This window comes from Misgurnus anguillicaudatus, chromosome 7 (genome assembly GCF_027580225.2).
Source record: "Misgurnus anguillicaudatus chromosome 7, ASM2758022v2, whole genome shotgun sequence".
NCBI lineage: Eukaryota > Metazoa > Chordata > Actinopteri > Cypriniformes > Cobitidae > Misgurnus > Misgurnus anguillicaudatus.
This window is the reverse complement of record NC_073343.2, coordinates 26,231,746-26,249,042: the sequence shown is the minus strand read 5'-3', so window position 1 is coordinate 26,249,042 and position 17,297 is coordinate 26,231,746. Positions and strand designations below refer to the sequence as shown.

Genomic DNA, 17,297 nt, shown 5'->3' with positions numbered 1-17,297 from the left:
CACAGTCTTGCAAAGTATAGTTTATTTGTCTTGAGACAAAAGGCAATGCATCTTTTTGGCTACATGCAACATTCTTCTTTAGGCGCATGCGCGAGCAATGCGTACACTGTATGCGAGGTTTAAAAAGAATCCAGCGGTGCGCGTACATAACGCGGGCACTCTTTTGATGAAGAACATTTTGTAGCACCATCCGTCGTATTTCTTTAGATAATACAATAATTTTCTTTCATTCCATTCAAAAGAAAAATATGAATTACTTTTTGCTGTAATTTAAAATGATAATTAACTTTATTCCAAAGCTTTTCAGAACATTTGGTGTGAAAATAGTATATGAAGAGTTTCATTGCAAAACGAGATAACCACCGTTTTTTTTAATTGTTCAGAAATCTTGTTTTTTGGTTGTGCATTTAAACCTTCATAACTTAAAAAATACAGCTAAGTAGCACCATAAAACAAAATAATAACATGATAACATAATATTAAACATGTTTTGACAAAATTGATTTATCTCGTTTTGCAACGAAACTCTTCATATTTAGGCATTTAATTTAAATAAAATAATTTTAAAAAACCATGAGAAGAAATAATATTTATGCTAAAAGCAAAATTGTTACTATAAAATAATGGCTTAAAATAGTTTTATGATGTCATTAAAATTATAATTATAAATGATTTCCCCTAACTGTTAACTGCTAGGTTTAAATATTCAACCTCCTCTTGTCTAGTTTGGAATATGATTGTGCACTATTTAGTAACTCATTAATACTCGTATATTTGATTTAAATTGTAATTATATCACGTCCGTGACATTTATTTTGAAATGCTTTTAACCAACGACCCGGAAGTGAAAAATACGTCATCGTCCACCGTTGTTTTTACGCTCACGTTGGTTTAAAAATGTTTAATAAGAAGCCACGGAGAAATTTCAGGCAAAGAAAAAATGAATCAAGTGAGGAAGAGGACAACGAAAAAGTCGGCAGCGGTGACGATGGAAACGAAACGGAGAAACCTATCCACTCAAAAGCAGATTTACCGCGCAGACGTCAATCTGACTCGAGTGATGCGGAGGAGCCGACTGTCACTCCAGTTCAGTCTAAAGACATCAAACACTCATCGCAAAACAATACTCTTAGCTTCCTGGAAGACAAAGATTGTAAGTATTTCACTATTACCTCTTTGCTTCACTTATGTGGTGAATAGATTCGTTTTAACGCAGAAATTATTGTACTCTTGCAGCCACTGAAGGACGAGCTTTTAAAGTAAAACGGTCGGTCAATAAAGAAGTTGTTTTCAAAGCACGGAAAAGGGAGGATTCTCCTGTAACGTTGTCAATCCCTCAAGGTGCGTCTGTTGTTTAACTAAAGGTGTGTTACGCTTCACTCGGTGTAGCGCTGAACGATCGGCTTGTGACAAGAAGTACCGCGAGAGCGAGTCGAAGGCTGTGCTCTCGCGGCACTTTGATGTGATACGCGATCTGTCTGTGCAGCACTGCATGAATTCGAACACCCCTAATTATTTACTGATAAACTCTTAAACTTCCTGTATTGATCTGTCACTGACTCTAACCCTAACACATCACTTTTTGTTTATAGTTAAGAAAAATGTGGATGTCAGTGAGGAATCACAATCGGACAGTGATGCTGATGCTGAGGATTTACCTCCTGATAGTGATGATGAAAGCTCCTCCACCATGTCAAGTTCATCTGGTTCTTCAAAACCACACACAGGTGCTGGACTAAACTTCAGTATTTGTCCATCTGTATTACTAAATGCTTATTTTATTAAGTTGTGTAACCTCAAAGAAGTAAAAAGGCAACCACCCAAAAACTAGCAATTCCAACCCCACACTATTTACACAATTATTCATGAAAAGATACAGTTAACACTTAAATCGCTTCCATGTTTAATCCAAATCTGTCTGCTTATCTGACTAATGCCATTTGGAGGGAGTGTTTTTTACCAGATTAAAAAAAAATATTTGTGCTGCAGTCAACATCCCAGATGCTAGAAAGATTCACGCTGCCAAAGAGCAAAGACGACAAGCCAGAGCCCGGAAAGATTACATTCCATTGGATTCACCCGGCACTCCTGGCAGCTTCCTAGAAGAAGATCGTAGCGATGCGGAGCAAGGCAGCGACAATGAACCTGACGATCATGAACGCAGAATCGAATTTGCACCCAAACCAAAGACTCTGAGAGAGCGTATAGCTGAGAAGATGGGTGAGGGACATGGGTTTGATAATGCATAATGGTCCATTTGTCAAAATGCAGGATTATTTTATAAAAGTACAGTGTTTAACTTCAAGAGTTGTTGTGTGTTTGTGTTTTATAGGAAGCGGTAGTGAGGAAACTTTTTCGGATAGTCAGGAGGAGGAAGACCAGCAGATCTGGGAGGAACAACAGATTGGAAAAGGAGTCAAAAGACACCAAGTGAGACTCTTCACTGTCATGTAAAAGCTTGATGTTAACATGCTGCTATTTTTTGATCAGGTACTCTAATAAACATTAAATAAATAGTATCCACAAAAATAAGGAAAATACATTTATAATTGCACATTTCTCTCCTTTGCTTCGCTTGTTACATCAAATTTTGGGATGGCTTTTACAGCAAAGGTTACATTTAATGCTGTTTTTAAGTTTTTTGTAACCTTCAAGGTTTAAATTTAATTTTGCTGCCTCATGCTCAAAACTGCTTCTTTTTAGGCAGCTTGCTAGGCTGTGGAACAGAGCAATTAAGAGTAATTCAAACTAATAATTTGCCTTTTCTTAGTGCTAATCTCTTGATATAATTTTAACATTACCTTGCAGTTAATGCATGCCACCTTTTCTTGTTTTATCAGAAGCAACGTCAGGCTCTGGTAAGACCAATCAGACAAAAGAAAATTCCTGAAACGCTTCCACCAGTCAGCATTGATGTCATCAAGAAAAGAATTGTGGGAAAGTAAGCACTAGAAATGTCATGTTTATTTAGTATGATCTATAAATACTTTTTTACTTCTTTCATAATTTACTCACCCTCGTGACATTCAACAAACAAATACTGTTATATTAATATGCAGTCATGTTATTTTCTTTTTTTGGTTGTCAACATGGCAAATCTCCAAAAAGCATATACATCCATGTTACATATACATTCCAACATCCATTGCTATCGATGCAGAATATATTGATCACTAATATAACTTGTTTCTCTCCAAAACATATTATTTATTTCATATATAAATGAGACACATTTAGTAATGGATGTATGAGAGAATTCAATATCCCAGACTAAAAATGCATGTTTGAGCTGCCTTCATTTAAAAACACCTTGTACTGACATATCTTAACATATATTGTTTTTTGTAAGGTTTGTTTGTAAAAATTACTTAAATGTCCTAATATAACTAAGGACTAGGGCTGGGTATCGATTCAGATGTTCCAGATCGATTCAATTTCGATTCACAGGCTAACAAAACGATTCTATTCCGATTCTCAAATCGATTTTTATACTCGATTCTCGATTGAACTCAATGAATATAGTTTAAATATAAATACTATATTTATAAAAAGAACAGTGAACATAAGTTTACAAGGGTCATTAATAAAAAGAAATTAAGAGCCACCTGTATATTAAATATTTAGGTACACTTGGGTACATTAGAACAGAACCCATCTCTAATTTTCAAATGCATACAATTATGTTAAATACAATACAATTTTGATGCAAGATGAAAAATGTATGCTGAAAAAAGTCAGAACAACCTAGTTGAAAAGACTAATTAGATTAACGTTAATCTTACGTTCAATGTTTGTTGAAATAATATGAAAAAAAAATTGTGGCCTTTTGAATTTTGAATCAACCACATAAAAAAAGATTAATCGAAAAATCGATTTTTGCCCAACCCTACTAAGGACTAGTCCTGGATTATTCTAATCCCTGTCTGGGAAATTGCCCCATAGTTATATGCAACAAAGTGATTAAAGAACTGCATTCTCCAAAAACCTCATTATTATATTTTATAGATTTTTAAAGCTATTTTGAGATTACTAAACGAATAAAATAACAACTTAAAACAAATTTTGGTCAGATTTTGATCAAATAATTTCTTAAATCACCCTCTAGATTAGATTCGCTCAGGGAGGTGCACAGGGCGCGGGAGGCGGAGCTAAGGAGGATGCAGCTAGATGTTGAAATGGCCAAGAGCTCCTTGGAGAGCCTTGAAAATCACCCTGCGGATGATCAGCTCCGGTTCTACCGTACCATGAACGTATTCTCACAGAACCTGCTGGAATGCCTGTCTGAGAAGGTGAGCATTGCTTAATCCTTAGATATGTGATTTATATGTGACCCTGGACCACATAACTAGTCATAAGTGGCACGGGTATATTTGTAGCAGTAGTCAACAATACATTGTTTGGGTCAAAATTATCATTTTTTTATGCCAAAAACCTTTAGGATATTAAGTAAAGATCATGTTCCATGTAAATTGTATTTAAATGTATTTATCATTAATAATATGTGTTGCTTTTGTTTGGACAACTTTAAAGGATATTGTGATTTTTGCACCCTCGGATTTTCAAATACAAAAATTTTGTCCTATCAATTTATCCAGCCTTCAGATGACGTATACATCTTTATTACAAATGACCTTTTATAACTGGTTTTGTGGTCCAGGGTCAAATATATAGTTTAAATGATTCATCTTAAACTTTGAATGCTATTTTTCAGATGGCTTTAATAAACTCAGTTGAGCTGGATATGCACAGTCTTTATATTGACCAGGCGGAGGCGCTGTTGAGTCAGAGAAGAGAAGCGGTTCAAGAGGAGTCCTCTCGAATTCAAAAGTTAACCTGTAAGATATACTGCAGAAAAGCATCCTATGGCGACATTTGAGAATGCTTTTCCAATAAAAAATCAATTTGTAACTTTTTCTTAAAATGTGAAATCCAGGGTAAAGTCTGATAATCTCATTATCATTGTCATGGATTTCACTTAAATTTCAATCTATATTCTCACAGAATGTCCTTTATGTCAGATGATTTCATGTAGAAAACAGTAAATCACCAAAAACAGGCAGGGTCACAAATCAAGAACTTAGCAGTATTGTATTTTTTAACTAGAAACATACATTTGTCAAGATAAAACTGTTTAGGCTTGACAAAAAGTTTACAAAATGAGTCTTGGATTCATAGGACTTACATATATTAAACAGACATAAATAGATCTGCCCCATGTTTAATGTATGCATTTCACTATACTTTTTTGCGAATCACAGGATCACATATACATTATTAACCTTATCCTGTGAAGAGGTCTTCCCATTCTGTATGCTGTTAAGAGTGCTCTTGTTCATATAATACTGTGGTTCTGTCATAGATAATACTGATACACAAAGCAATGGTGACGCAACTGGTGGTTCCAGCCCCCCTGTGCAAAGGTGAGACACTTTCGTGACTACTAAATGTCATTTCGTCTGGATTTACTAAGCCTGACATTATGAAGCCCTATGCAGATTGCAGCCTTTGGAGGCTTTCTACTTATAATCCTTAAATTACAGTTGTCATGCTTATTTATTGTCAGTTCTTCAATTTCATGTCTTAGCTTGTTTGACTATTCTGAAGATGTCGAGTGCTTGCCTTCCGATTTGGAGCCAACTGCTGCTCAGGAGGCTGAGCTACAAAGTAAAAGAGGTGGGTGGGAGTTTTATGGAAACACAAAATCATTTTGGCATCAGAGCTTGGAAATGAAAAAATATATTGAGAATGGGGTCTCTTTGCTTATGTGTAATATGCATTTAAAATGCATTCAAAGTATTGATTCATTGTTTCATTCAACAGCTGATTTGCTGAAAACTGCAAAGGAAATATTTGCTGATGTCCAGATGGAATTTTGGGACGTGAAGAAAATCCTATCCAGATTTGATGAGTGGCGTGTCTCGATTCCAGAATCCTACAATAATGCCTATATTGGACTGTGCCTTCCAAAACTTCTGGCACCACTGATCCGACATCAGCTTATTGACTGGAATCCTCTTAAGGTGCCCCATTACATATCAGTTATATATCACAAAGCATTCTGCGATTTATGGGTGTTTAACTGTTATTAGGGCCCGAGCACCGAGGAGCAGGCCAGAATGGCCTGCACCGAAAGGTGCGAAGCCCTATTGTTTTTGCTCGAATTTATTATTTAAAAAAAAAAAAAAAAATTTATTTATTTTTTTATTTATTTTTTTTACACTTTTGGGCATTTTGGGTGCCTTAACATACTCGAAAACTCTTGAAATTTGGCACAGACGTTAGAGTCGTCCGTCATTGCGAACAGACAAAGGCTGGAACACGGGCGTGGCACGGGGGCTCTGTAGCGCCCCCTGTAATGCAAAAACAAACAGTAGTGCGCAGATCGGGCAAACATGTACGCACATTTACGAAAGTTGGAACACATATAGATCTCATCGACCTGAACAACTTTCGCCCTCTAACATTTTAGCTCTGCCCAACAGGAAGTCCGCCATTTTGGATTGTTTAAAAAATGCATGCGGTGAACTTTTGAATACTCCTCCTAGGTGATTCAAGCAAATGACACCAAACATGGTGATCATGATGTCAAGACATTGGACTTGCTAAATTGCGAAGGGATTTTTGATATCTCGAACGGTGTTGCAATGGCGAAGCGGCAAAGTCATGGCGAAATCAGAGAAACAGAAAGTGTCTAATATCTAAGGCAAAAAATGTCTTATAGTGATGACACGCGGGGTGTTTGTTCGTCTGAAGATTCCAATCGCATCGATGTGCCTATTGTAAGTCTCGGGTATAGCGCCACCACCAGGCGCCAGGAAGTGTTGCAGTCACAAAGGTTGATTTTTTTTGACAGTTCCATGTGATGTTCTTTTAAATACTCCTCCTAGAATGTTTATGCGATTGACACCAAAAGTGGTCAACATGATGCCAAGACATAGTAGATGATAAATTGCGAATGGATTTTTGATATCTCGAACGTTGTTCCCATGACAACGCTTCAAACTTTACTTTCATTTTAAAAGCATATTTAAGCCCTTCAGTTGCATGCAGTGAACTTTTAAATACTCCTTCTAGGATATTCATGCGATTGACACCAAACGTGGTCAACATGATGCTGAGACATTGGAGATGATAAAATGCGAAGGGATTTTTGACATCTCGAACACTGTTGCCATGGCAACGCATCAAAGTTTACTATTATTTCAGGAATATTTAAGCCTCTTGGCATGCTTAGATTAACTTCAAATTTGGCACACACATCAGAGTTGTCAACTGTTAAGTGTTGACAAACAGGTCAGACATAGGTGTGCCTCTTAAGTCGCTCACTAGCGCCCCCGTTTGTCCAAAATGTGGGGTTTCTTTTACCTACAGTCCCCAATTGGGTCAGTAACAACATAAATAGTCCACCGATATTTACCCACTTGATGCACTTGCCCACAGTGCATCGTTTTCTCGGAGGCACCGTGTAGCGGTAAAAATACGTGCGAGGGCCCGCCATCGCTGCTTGCAGCTATATTTTAAGTTGTTTTGCTGTTTAATGTATCATTTTTATGAGTAGATTTTACTAAACCTAAATATAAATCAACACATGGACAGCCTTGTGTACACAGATCACAGATGTTGTATATTAAAAACATAAGGCAAAATATTACATACTTTTATGGAAGAATTCTCTTAAAATGAACAGTTAAAGGAAAACCTTTATCAATCTTTATTCAATGCGTACACTTAATCTTTGTACAGCGCATTGTGAATGTGTTAGCATTCGACCTTGGGCGCAGTAATATTGATGGAAGTTTGAGCGAGAGGGGGAGTAGCCAGAAGTAGTGATGCACTGATGTATCAGCCGCCGATGTTTATCGGCCGATTTTTGATGAATTTGAAACCATCGGCATATCGGCAATAGCATGAGAAAGGCCGATACCGATTGTTTATTAATTTACTGCATAAACAAATCCATTATATGTAAAAAATTTGTTAATGTTGTTAATAAAATAAATGCTAAATAGCAAAAACCACCTTTGAAGGTTGTCATGCTGTCTTATTATATTTGTTTTAGCTTAATTTGTGCCTCTCTTATTATGTTGGTCAGTTGAATGTTAAATAGATCCAATCCATGTTCAGTAAAAATAATTTGATGCAGAAATAAACTAGTTAATAGACCAACTGTATAGTATTGTATACAAGTGTTTAATATCGGTATTGGCATTGGCCAAAAGTTGTCTGTTTAAATCAGTATCAGTATCGGCCCAAAAAAATCCTATCGGTGCATCCCTAGTCAGAAGTGATGATGTTACTGCGTGCCGAGGTCAAAGTGCTGCAAACTAAGTGCTCTTCCGCCATACAATATAGTGCTCATTTTTTATCTGCTTTAAAAAATCGCCACGTTTTATTTTGTGCCACCATACTTACTCGTTTAACTACTCATGTAACAATCTTTAAATAGGAAGTGTTTAGTGGCTTCTAAATTCATCCCTGTTTGGATCCTAAGGAATGAATGGGGCTAGGCTAAATGCTAACACATTCACGACGCACTGACAAAGATTAAGTGATTTTAGGTCAGTTGAGGACAGATCGACGTACTGTATCTATACATTTTTTCACAATTGACATGCACACTCGTATAAAGATGAATGTAATTGTCTTTCAGGCAGATGCTGAAGACTTTGAAGCATTACCGTGGTACTCTGCTGTTGAGAAGTTTTGTCATGGTCAGGGTTATGAGGAATCAGAGAACATGGATACAAAGACGCTGCCCACCATAATCGAGAAGACGATCCTATCTAAAGTTCAAGGTGACTTCATTTAAGTATTTAAGCTAACAGGTGTATAATGCAGGGTCCCAGTCAGGGTCATATACAGCGGAGTTATACAAGTATACAAGTTGAGTCATAATAAATAAAGTGTGTTTAATACTTATTCCCTGTGTCATTTCATTTTATTTATTATGACTCAACTTATTATGGCTACATCTGGTGGAAATTTTGTGTTAATAGCCCACTTAAAAATCCCCTTACTGATAAAAATGCTGATGTGTCAAATACTTATTTTCCCTGCTGTACCTTGAGTTGGAGCTTAAACTTTCTATCAATTGATAATTTTGCTTCTAACCAGCAAAAATGTGTTGTTACGGCTTTCTGGTCACAATCAGTGCAGCATACCTTCGAAAGTGATAATAAAATCCTGAAGTAATGATATTATTATAATGTAGCTTGATGTTTCTGTCAGGTTTTGTGGAGCTGGTGTGGGATCCTCTGTCTACACAGCAGTCTAATACCCTGACAACACTGTGTAAGAGAATACAGGAGGATTATTCTGTATTTGATGGTGAACAAAGCAAGCCTGTTAAGGTATTGTTGTAATCCACAATATCTCAGTTTTAAAAATGTGTTTCATGCCCAGTGCAACAACATCTAATTTTCTCATCCCTTAGGTTTTTGTAGAAGCCGTTATTCAGAGACTAAGGAGTGCGGTGGACAATGATGTCTTTGTCCCATTTTACCCCAAAAAGTAATTTATTTTTGTTTGTTTGTTTAGGAAAATCGTATTCTGGCAAACATTTAAAGCTGTGGTTCTTGTGGAGTAATTTTTAAAGGAATGGGATTTGTTTTTGCAAATAATTAGTTGCAAAACAGCGATGACTTAATCAGAAAACATTGCATTTGTTGTATGTGTTAGGTTTTTAGAAGACAGGAGGTCACCACAGTTCCTGTTTCAGAACAAACAGTTTTATTCTGCTGTGAAGGTATGACATTTTACTTTTAGGGGCAGTTTCCCGGACAGGGTTTAGATTAAGCCAGAACTAGGCCTTGGTTATATTAGGACATTTAAGTAGTTTTTCAAAAAAACAAAACTGGTGTGCATCTTGAGACACAACAATGGCACTGATATATGTTTTTAAATGATGGCAGCTCAAACATGCATTTTAGTCTGGGACTAGGATAAGCCCTGTCTGGGAATCAGTCCATATTCATTTTAGTGTGCAATATGTTCGCTTGTTTTTAGATATTGCATACCAAAAGTTTTTTTTTTCTTTTGACATGCTGCTTGTCTTACAGTTGCTTGGCAATATGGCTTTATGGGATGGATTGATTCCTGATCATATTCTTAAAGAGGTGATGTTGGAGAAACTTCTGGGACGTTATTTAATGATAATTGTTCTTAATGAATCCAGTCCAAAACACAGCATCCAGAAATGTAAAAAGGTGCATATGAATAAATATTATCTGATCTCATTGTCTCAAACTAAAGACTAAAATTCCTCGTTAGACTAACCTTGAACTCTTTTGATAGATTGCCAATTGTTTTCCAAAATCATGGTTTATGGAAGTAAACGTCGGATCAACACTACCTCAACTACAGAACTTCAGTAAACATCTTCTACAGGTTGCTCATGGGATAGGCAAGGACAACAGTGACCCCAGCAGCACTCGGTAATATGTGACATTTATAAAGAATTAATAAACGAACAAAAGTGTCTGCTTGTCTATTTATCTCTGTATCTATCTGTCTCTGTATCTATCTGTCTCTGTATCTATCTGTCTCTGTATCTATCTGTCTCTGTATCTATCTGTCTATCTGTTGGTCTGTATCTATCTGTCTATCTGTTGGTCTGTATCTATCTGTCTATCTGTTGGTCTGTATCTATCTGTCTATCTGTTGGTCTGTATCTATCTGTCTATCTGTTGGTCTCTCTATCTGTCTGTCACTTTCCCTATCCATTTGTCGGTCTCTCTATCTACCTCTCTGTTTCTGTCTGTCTGTCTCTCTAGCTGTCTATTTGACTGTCTATCTATCTTGTCTGTCTATCCATCTTGTCTATCTATCTTGTCTATCTTGTCTGTCTGTCTGTCTGTCTATCTATCGCTTTCCCTATCTATTTGTCGGTCTCTCTATCTACCTCTATCTATCTTGTCTATCTATCTTGTCTATCTATCTTGTCTATCTATCTTGTCTATCTATCTTGTCTCTCTATCTACCTCTATCTATCTTGTCTATCTATCTTGTCTATCTATCTTGTCTATCTATCTTGTCTATCTTGTCTGTCTATCTTGTCTGTCTATCTATCTATCTATCTATCTATCTATCTATCTATCTATCTATCTATCTATCTATCTATCTATCTATCTATCTATCTATCTATCTTGTCTATCTATCTTGTCTATCTATCTTGTCTATCTATCTTGTCTATCTATCTTGTCTATCTTGTCTGTCTATCTATCTATCTATCTATCTATCTATCTATCTATCTATCTATCTTGTCTATCTATCTTGTCTATCTATCTTGTCTATCTATCTTGTCTATCTATCATATCTATCTATCTTATCCATCTTATCTATCTTATCTATCTGATCTATCTATCTATCTATCTATCTTATCCATTTTATCCATCTTATCTATCTATCTTATCTGCCAATCTTATCTATCTATCTTATCTATCTTATCTATCATATCTATCTATCTTATCCATCTTATCTATCTTATCTATCTATCGGCCCGTCTGTCCTTCCATCTCTCGGTCTCTCTGTCGGTCTCTCTGCCTGCCTGTCTGTCTGTCGGTCTCTCTGTCACTCCGCCTGTCGGTCTCTCTGTCTGTCGGTCTCTCTGTCACTCCGCCTGTCGGTCTCTCTGTCTGTCGGTCTCTCTGTCACTCCGCCTGTCGGTCTCTCTGTCTGTCGGTCTCTCTGTCACTCCGCCTGTCGGTCTCTCTGTCTCTGTATTCCTGTCGGTCTCTCTGTCACTCCGCCTGTCGGTCTCTCTGTCTCTGTATTCCTGTCGGTCTGTCCGTCTCTCGATCTGTCCCTCTCTCGGTCTCTCTGTCTGTCCCTCTCTCGGTCTGTTTTTCTATCTGTATATCTCTCTATCTCTTTGTATCTGTCTGTTCATCTGTTTCTCTATCTGTGTCTGTCTGTCTGTCTATCTGTCTTTCTGTCGCTCTCTATATCTATTTGTCTGTCGTTCTTTCTATCTCCGTATATGTCTGTTTCTCTGTCTATTTATCTATCTGTCTGTCTGTCAGAATAGTTGGACTGGTATTTTTCATGCAATTTTATATTTATTGTGTCTCTAAGACTTTTTCCTATTTGTTTTTAACTTGCAGAGCACTTTTATCTGAAATATTGTGTATACTCCAGGACATCAAGGCACATGACTGCATTAAGACTATAACAAACAAATATAAATGTAAAGATCTGCTAAAAGTTCAGTAGCAGCATTTTGTCTTGACATCAGTGAACATGTTTTGGTATGTTACCAAGTGGCTTTTATATGTACATGTATAGTAAATAAAATTTTGGCTCATGTGGCTGTAGTTTGCTTTTAATTTGGGTGACTGGAATTGTTATTTATATCAAGGACATGATACACAGTATATAGTTACAGTCAATTAGTCATTTTTGTGATATGAAACGTGGTGCTCAGGCTCATTCTTATAGGACTTGTATCCGTAAACATGTGTTTTATGGATTCAGGGTAAGCTTCGTCTTGGATTGAGTTTTTAGCTTTATTCAGAACTATACAGCAGCATCACCATATCATCGTATTCACTTTCTTTATGGGCGCCTTTATTTTTCATTAGGGATTAAAGAAATTCACTGAATTGGCTCATTTTATTTCGTTTTTATTGCTTGTTTTCTCCCTGCCCATATAGGCCTACAGTTCCTCTTTATAAGAATGGCGTCATGACCTCTAAACCGAACTCTTGCATTTTATTAAATGGGTCCTCAGAGACAACATATGCAGGATGCTTTTCTATTAGACGAGTCAAACTTGTACTGCACAAATGATTCCTGTTTACATATGATGGTAGAGATTCTGAGCATAACTCCTTAATGGAGATCTTCATGCAAAAGTCGTATTTGTAAAGCCAAGTTTGTCAAACGAGAGACAAGTGAATATTTTCATGCAGCAATATGTTCAGATGTTGGATTACAGCACAGTTTGGACTAAGGTACATTTTGCTGAGTAGGTGTAAGATCTCGCACCTCTCATCTATCTGTCACAGTCCTGTGAGATTTCATTTTTATTTTGCTGTGGTAAGATATGTCATTGATTCCATTACTAAAAGTCTCCATGGCGACCGCTCACCTCTTCCATTATCTGCTATGTAATGTTTTTTGAGGAGATCCTCCATCTTCAGCATAATCTTGCTCATGCTGTGCAATATTTACCTTTCTTTCTTTTGACCCCTGAAGTGGGGCTTTGTAAATTTGTGTAAATAACAGGATTAAAACCTTATGTTGCATCAAAGTGCTGTAAAAATAAACAGGAAGAGACTATATCTGAGAAGAATAATGAGTGGCCTCTTCTGAATATGCTGACTGTTGTATCTTGTGGTTGTAAAAATGGGGGAATCGTTTTATGTGCATGCAGATAGAAAGTTGAATTAAAGCCAAATTAAACTATTAAATTTTGTAGAAGAAAGTCTTTGTGAGAGATGGCCGCTATTAAAATGAAACATTGTGTCTTGGATATTTTTTCTTATTAACATGTAATACCTTTCACTAAAGATGTGATGATAAACTTAATAAAACAAAGAGGCCAATAAAAGGTTGCTATAATACGTTTTTACAACAGCTGTCTTTTATAGTTTAACAAGTCCCTCTTAATTTAATTTCAATTTAAATTAAGATTTAATTTCATGATGTTCTCTGAGCAGAACAAATATCAGATGAAGTAAGTCATACTGTTTTATTTACTTTTAAAGAGCACCTATTTCATTGCTAAAAACAATGTTATTTTGTGTATTTGGTATAATACAATGTGTTTGCGTGGTTTATGGTTAAAAAACATTATTTTCCACATACCGTACATTTTTGTAGCTCCAGATTTCACTCTCTTCCTGAAACGCACGGATTTGAAAAGCTCTGTGTCCCTGATTGGCCAGCAAATCTGTACGATGTGATTGGTCTGAATACCTCTGACGTCAGCCGGAAACGTGACGCTCCTTACCATGTTTGAAAGATTTGGTTGCTGGCAGGAGTTAATTTATAGGCTGTAAGTCAAAGCGGGAAGAATTATGATAATATCGTTCTTGTCTACATCACCAATCCCAGGAAGTAAACTGTTGCGTAATCTGTGTGTTTGTTGTAGTCCAAGAAAAGAGATTTACGTTGGAAGCGATAACTCGCGTCATCATTTGGGGTTTGTACCTTTTGCATATCTTTAACATGTACTGATATACACTTACACACCAAAGAAAATTTAAAATTATGAATCGGACAATAGGTGCTCTTTAACTTTAATATTTGGTATGGGAGCCATTACAGCAGTACATTTCTCCAGCATAGTGTCAATGTATTTCCTCATAACTTCATCAGTAATATTATCTCATTCTGAAACTCAAGCCAAAGGTTTTCCTTTGAATGTACAAGTGCTCTTTGTTTTCCAACTCTCCCTAAATTTGCTCAATAGGGTTGAGATCTGAACTTTGGGGAGGCTAGTAAGGAAATTGATCTAAATCTCCTTATGATGGCAACCACTGTATCTGCAAAGTCATCATTATGCCCTATAAACCTTAGCATAGAGCAGTGGTGTTCCAAACTGTGGGTCGCACTAAGTCGCTTGGCTGTAGCATTATATGACACAAAAACAGTCCAACTAATGAAAATTATTTTGATTTATACCAAGAGTCTGTTGAATGCTGTATTCTGATTGGCTGAGAAATGTTCCATGGGTGTTGATTATCTTTCTGTAAACCGCACACCTAACTTGTCAAATGTCTTAAAAATAGACACCAGAGCAATTTTTGTGGTAACCGTGGTATAAGTGGAATAATTGACTAACCGCAACACTCCATTACCACCTTGGGTGTGCATTATTTTCTTATAATTCAATGGCCCATTGTCAATTATTTCTTACATAATACACCATAAGGTATAATAAAGTATATATAAAATATTATAAACTTGACAAGGAAAATAAAAATCTCTTAAAGTGATATTTTTTATGTTTTATCATATTTTTTATTTAAAAATATGTTGGTTGGTCCAGGGATTGATTATGCCTATTTAACTCATTCCCCGACAGCCTTTTTTTTGAAAAGTTGCCAGCATTTTTCACAAAATGCCTTCCAGGAAAATTTTCTTCTAAAAATATATAAACATACAAATACATCAAATTAAAGAACAGACCCTCTGCTTTCAAACAAACAAACAAACAAAATGGTAAAAAAAAGTTTTATCCTATCTTTATTTTTTCTCAGTTTACCCTTCAATATGGGTATTTTTTATATATATTTTTTTTTTTAGCAAAAAGCTGTAATAATTGAATTTTTGTGAATTTTTTTGTTAGAGATCAGATTTAAATAAATTATTTTTTGCTTCAGTTTTTATAAATTGGGTAATAATCGCGGTATTACATATTACCATAAAAACTCATGAGGAACACTTTTTTTCATGCAAATGTTTTCTCTTAATCGACGAGATTGTCAATGGCGGGGAAACAGTTAAGTGGGTCGCCAAATTAAAAGTTTGTGAACCCTAGAGTAGAGCCATCAAGTAGACCAGTGTAGTGATAGAGTCATAACATTATGTTCTATATTTCCAGAATTAAAAAACTGTACTATTTGAAATATTTCTTTTTTACACTTCATGTTTCATTTAAAGGTGTCTTCAAAATTTCTGGATGATGCATGTGCACTGTAAAAAATCTTTGCTGCCTTAAATTTTTTTGTTTTAATGTTTATGTCAACTTACTATTATTTATCTTCACAAGAGATGAGTTGCTACAACTTATAAAATGAAGTTGACTTTTTTCAACTATATTTTATATAACAACTCATCTGTAGTTATAACAATTCATTTCTAGTAAAGATAAACAATAGTAGATAAAAATAGTTGAAATGACTTAAATCTGAGTTGATTCAACAAAAAACTTTAAGGCAGCAAATAATTTTTACGAAGTATTTACAAAAAAGGCCTGCACATTTTTTACTAATGCAGGTGGCCAAGTCTACGTTGGCAGATCCAAAACACTATTCCAGAATTTGCAGTAATATAGTATAAATGTTATTTGCCAATTATGGTAAATCTGGTTGGCATTGGCAATTAAACTTAATGAAAACAAAATCTTGATTCAAGGATACATTTACAATTAAATTAGTTTTTCTTTTTTTAAATGTGTGTCTCAGAAAACTACAATATTAATTTTCTCTTCCTCCAGCAAATGCATTTAATATTATCCTGTAGTTGTGCCTCACTTGATTCATATATGTCTTAGCATTTGGCTACACAAAATACCTACAGAGGTTATCCCAAGGGTAGAATTTGATGTGGATTCAAATTTTCCGGTCACGGTCAAGAGGGGGTGGTAATCCTTACTAATGACTTAAACAGACCCAGAGTTCAACTTTTGTGAAAACAAAGGCTGAGCTTTTAATGTGAATTGCTGAATATGTTTCTTGTACTATTTCTGAAGGTTCTCTTGCTTTGCTTCACGTTTCTCTATCTGATGAATCGCATAGTAAGAATTATATCATCAGCCTTATTTCTGCTACAACTTTCCATACAGTTTTAATGTTTTGCATCTGAATCTGAGGTTTTAGGTGTGATTGGAATAAAACCATTCAAAATGAATCTATTGCAGTTTTATTATTTACTGCCACTAACATTTATTTTGCACTACACAGATGCAATGTTTGTATGCTAATTTCAAAGAGTTAATATTTTGGTGTGTCATTCATACAAGGACATGATTAATTGGGTGTCTTTTGGCAAGGGTGTTGAACTTGAGAGGGTTATGGGCATTTAGTACTAATGCAGTCTGACTGTACTGTCAGAGCTACACTAACACACACTGTCTGGAGGCAAGCACAGCAACAGACCAAATGTCAAGCATTGTTAAAATAACTCTAGACATTTTTATCTTGTTTAGTGAACACGGTGCATGTACATGTTCTGAATGTTAATGCGTTTCTGTTTATTTGATTATTTAAAATTAGCATATTTTGTAAAATGTATTTTAATGAATAAAATACAGAATGTATAATCTGTAAATGCAAATCTACATATCTATAAATAAATGATGCATATCTAACTTAATTGTATATTCTTAAAAGGATAAAAATTCTGTCATCATTTACTCACCCTCAAGTTGTTCCAAACCTGTATAAAGCATATTTCTTTGTTCTGCTTAACACAAACTGAAGAATGTTTGTACAAATTAGATCTGGGGCACCATTTACTTCCACAGTAGGAAAAATTAAAGGAAGTAAATGGTGCCCCAGATATGTTATTGCCATTTTTCAATTAATATTTGTGTTCAGCAGAACAAAGACATTTTTAAAGGTTTGGAACAA

At 35.6% G+C, this 17,297-nt stretch overlaps 1 protein-coding gene across 2 annotated transcripts; it reads left to right on the top strand.

The window, feature by feature from the left end:
* Positions 1 to 601: 601 nt before the first annotated feature.
* Positions 602 to 12,303, top strand: gcfc2 (GC-rich sequence DNA-binding factor 2). Of its 2 annotated transcripts, none has more exons than XM_055172193.2 (18): positions 602 to 1,153; positions 1,237 to 1,341; positions 1,593 to 1,727; positions 1,990 to 2,220; positions 2,333 to 2,430; positions 2,841 to 2,941; positions 4,106 to 4,289; positions 4,712 to 4,835; positions 5,360 to 5,420; positions 5,585 to 5,665; positions 5,819 to 6,020; positions 8,651 to 8,795; positions 9,229 to 9,350; positions 9,434 to 9,510; positions 9,679 to 9,745; positions 10,059 to 10,205; positions 10,294 to 10,433; positions 12,102 to 12,303. In XM_055172193.2, the coding sequence occupies exons 1-18, from the start codon at positions 898 to 900 to the stop codon at positions 12,208 to 12,210; spliced, it is 2,385 nt and encodes a 794-aa protein (XP_055028168.2). In that variant the 5' UTR covers positions 602 to 897; the 3' UTR covers positions 12,211 to 12,303. The 2 variants fall into 2 exon arrangements, with proteins under 2 accessions (XP_055028168.2, XP_055028167.2); XM_055172192.2 differs by having other exon boundaries at positions 610 to 1,153; positions 5,585 to 5,673; positions 5,821 to 6,020.
* The last annotated feature ends 4,994 nt before the right edge of the window (positions 12,304 to 17,297 follow it).

Bases quoted from the DNA above. Each gene is read 5' to 3' on its own strand.
- gcfc2 (XM_055172192.2), top strand. From the start codon at position 898: ATGTTTAATAAGAAGCCACGGAGAAATTTCAGGCAAAGAAAAAATGAA. The intron at 2,431-2,840 runs GTGAGACTCTTC...TTGTTTTATCAG, and splicing joins AAGGAGTCAAAAGACACCAA to AAGCAACGTCAGGCTCTGGT. The intron at 9,511-9,678 runs GTAATTTATTTT...TGTATGTGTTAG, and splicing joins GTCCCATTTTACCCCAAAAA to GTTTTTAGAAGACAGGAGGT.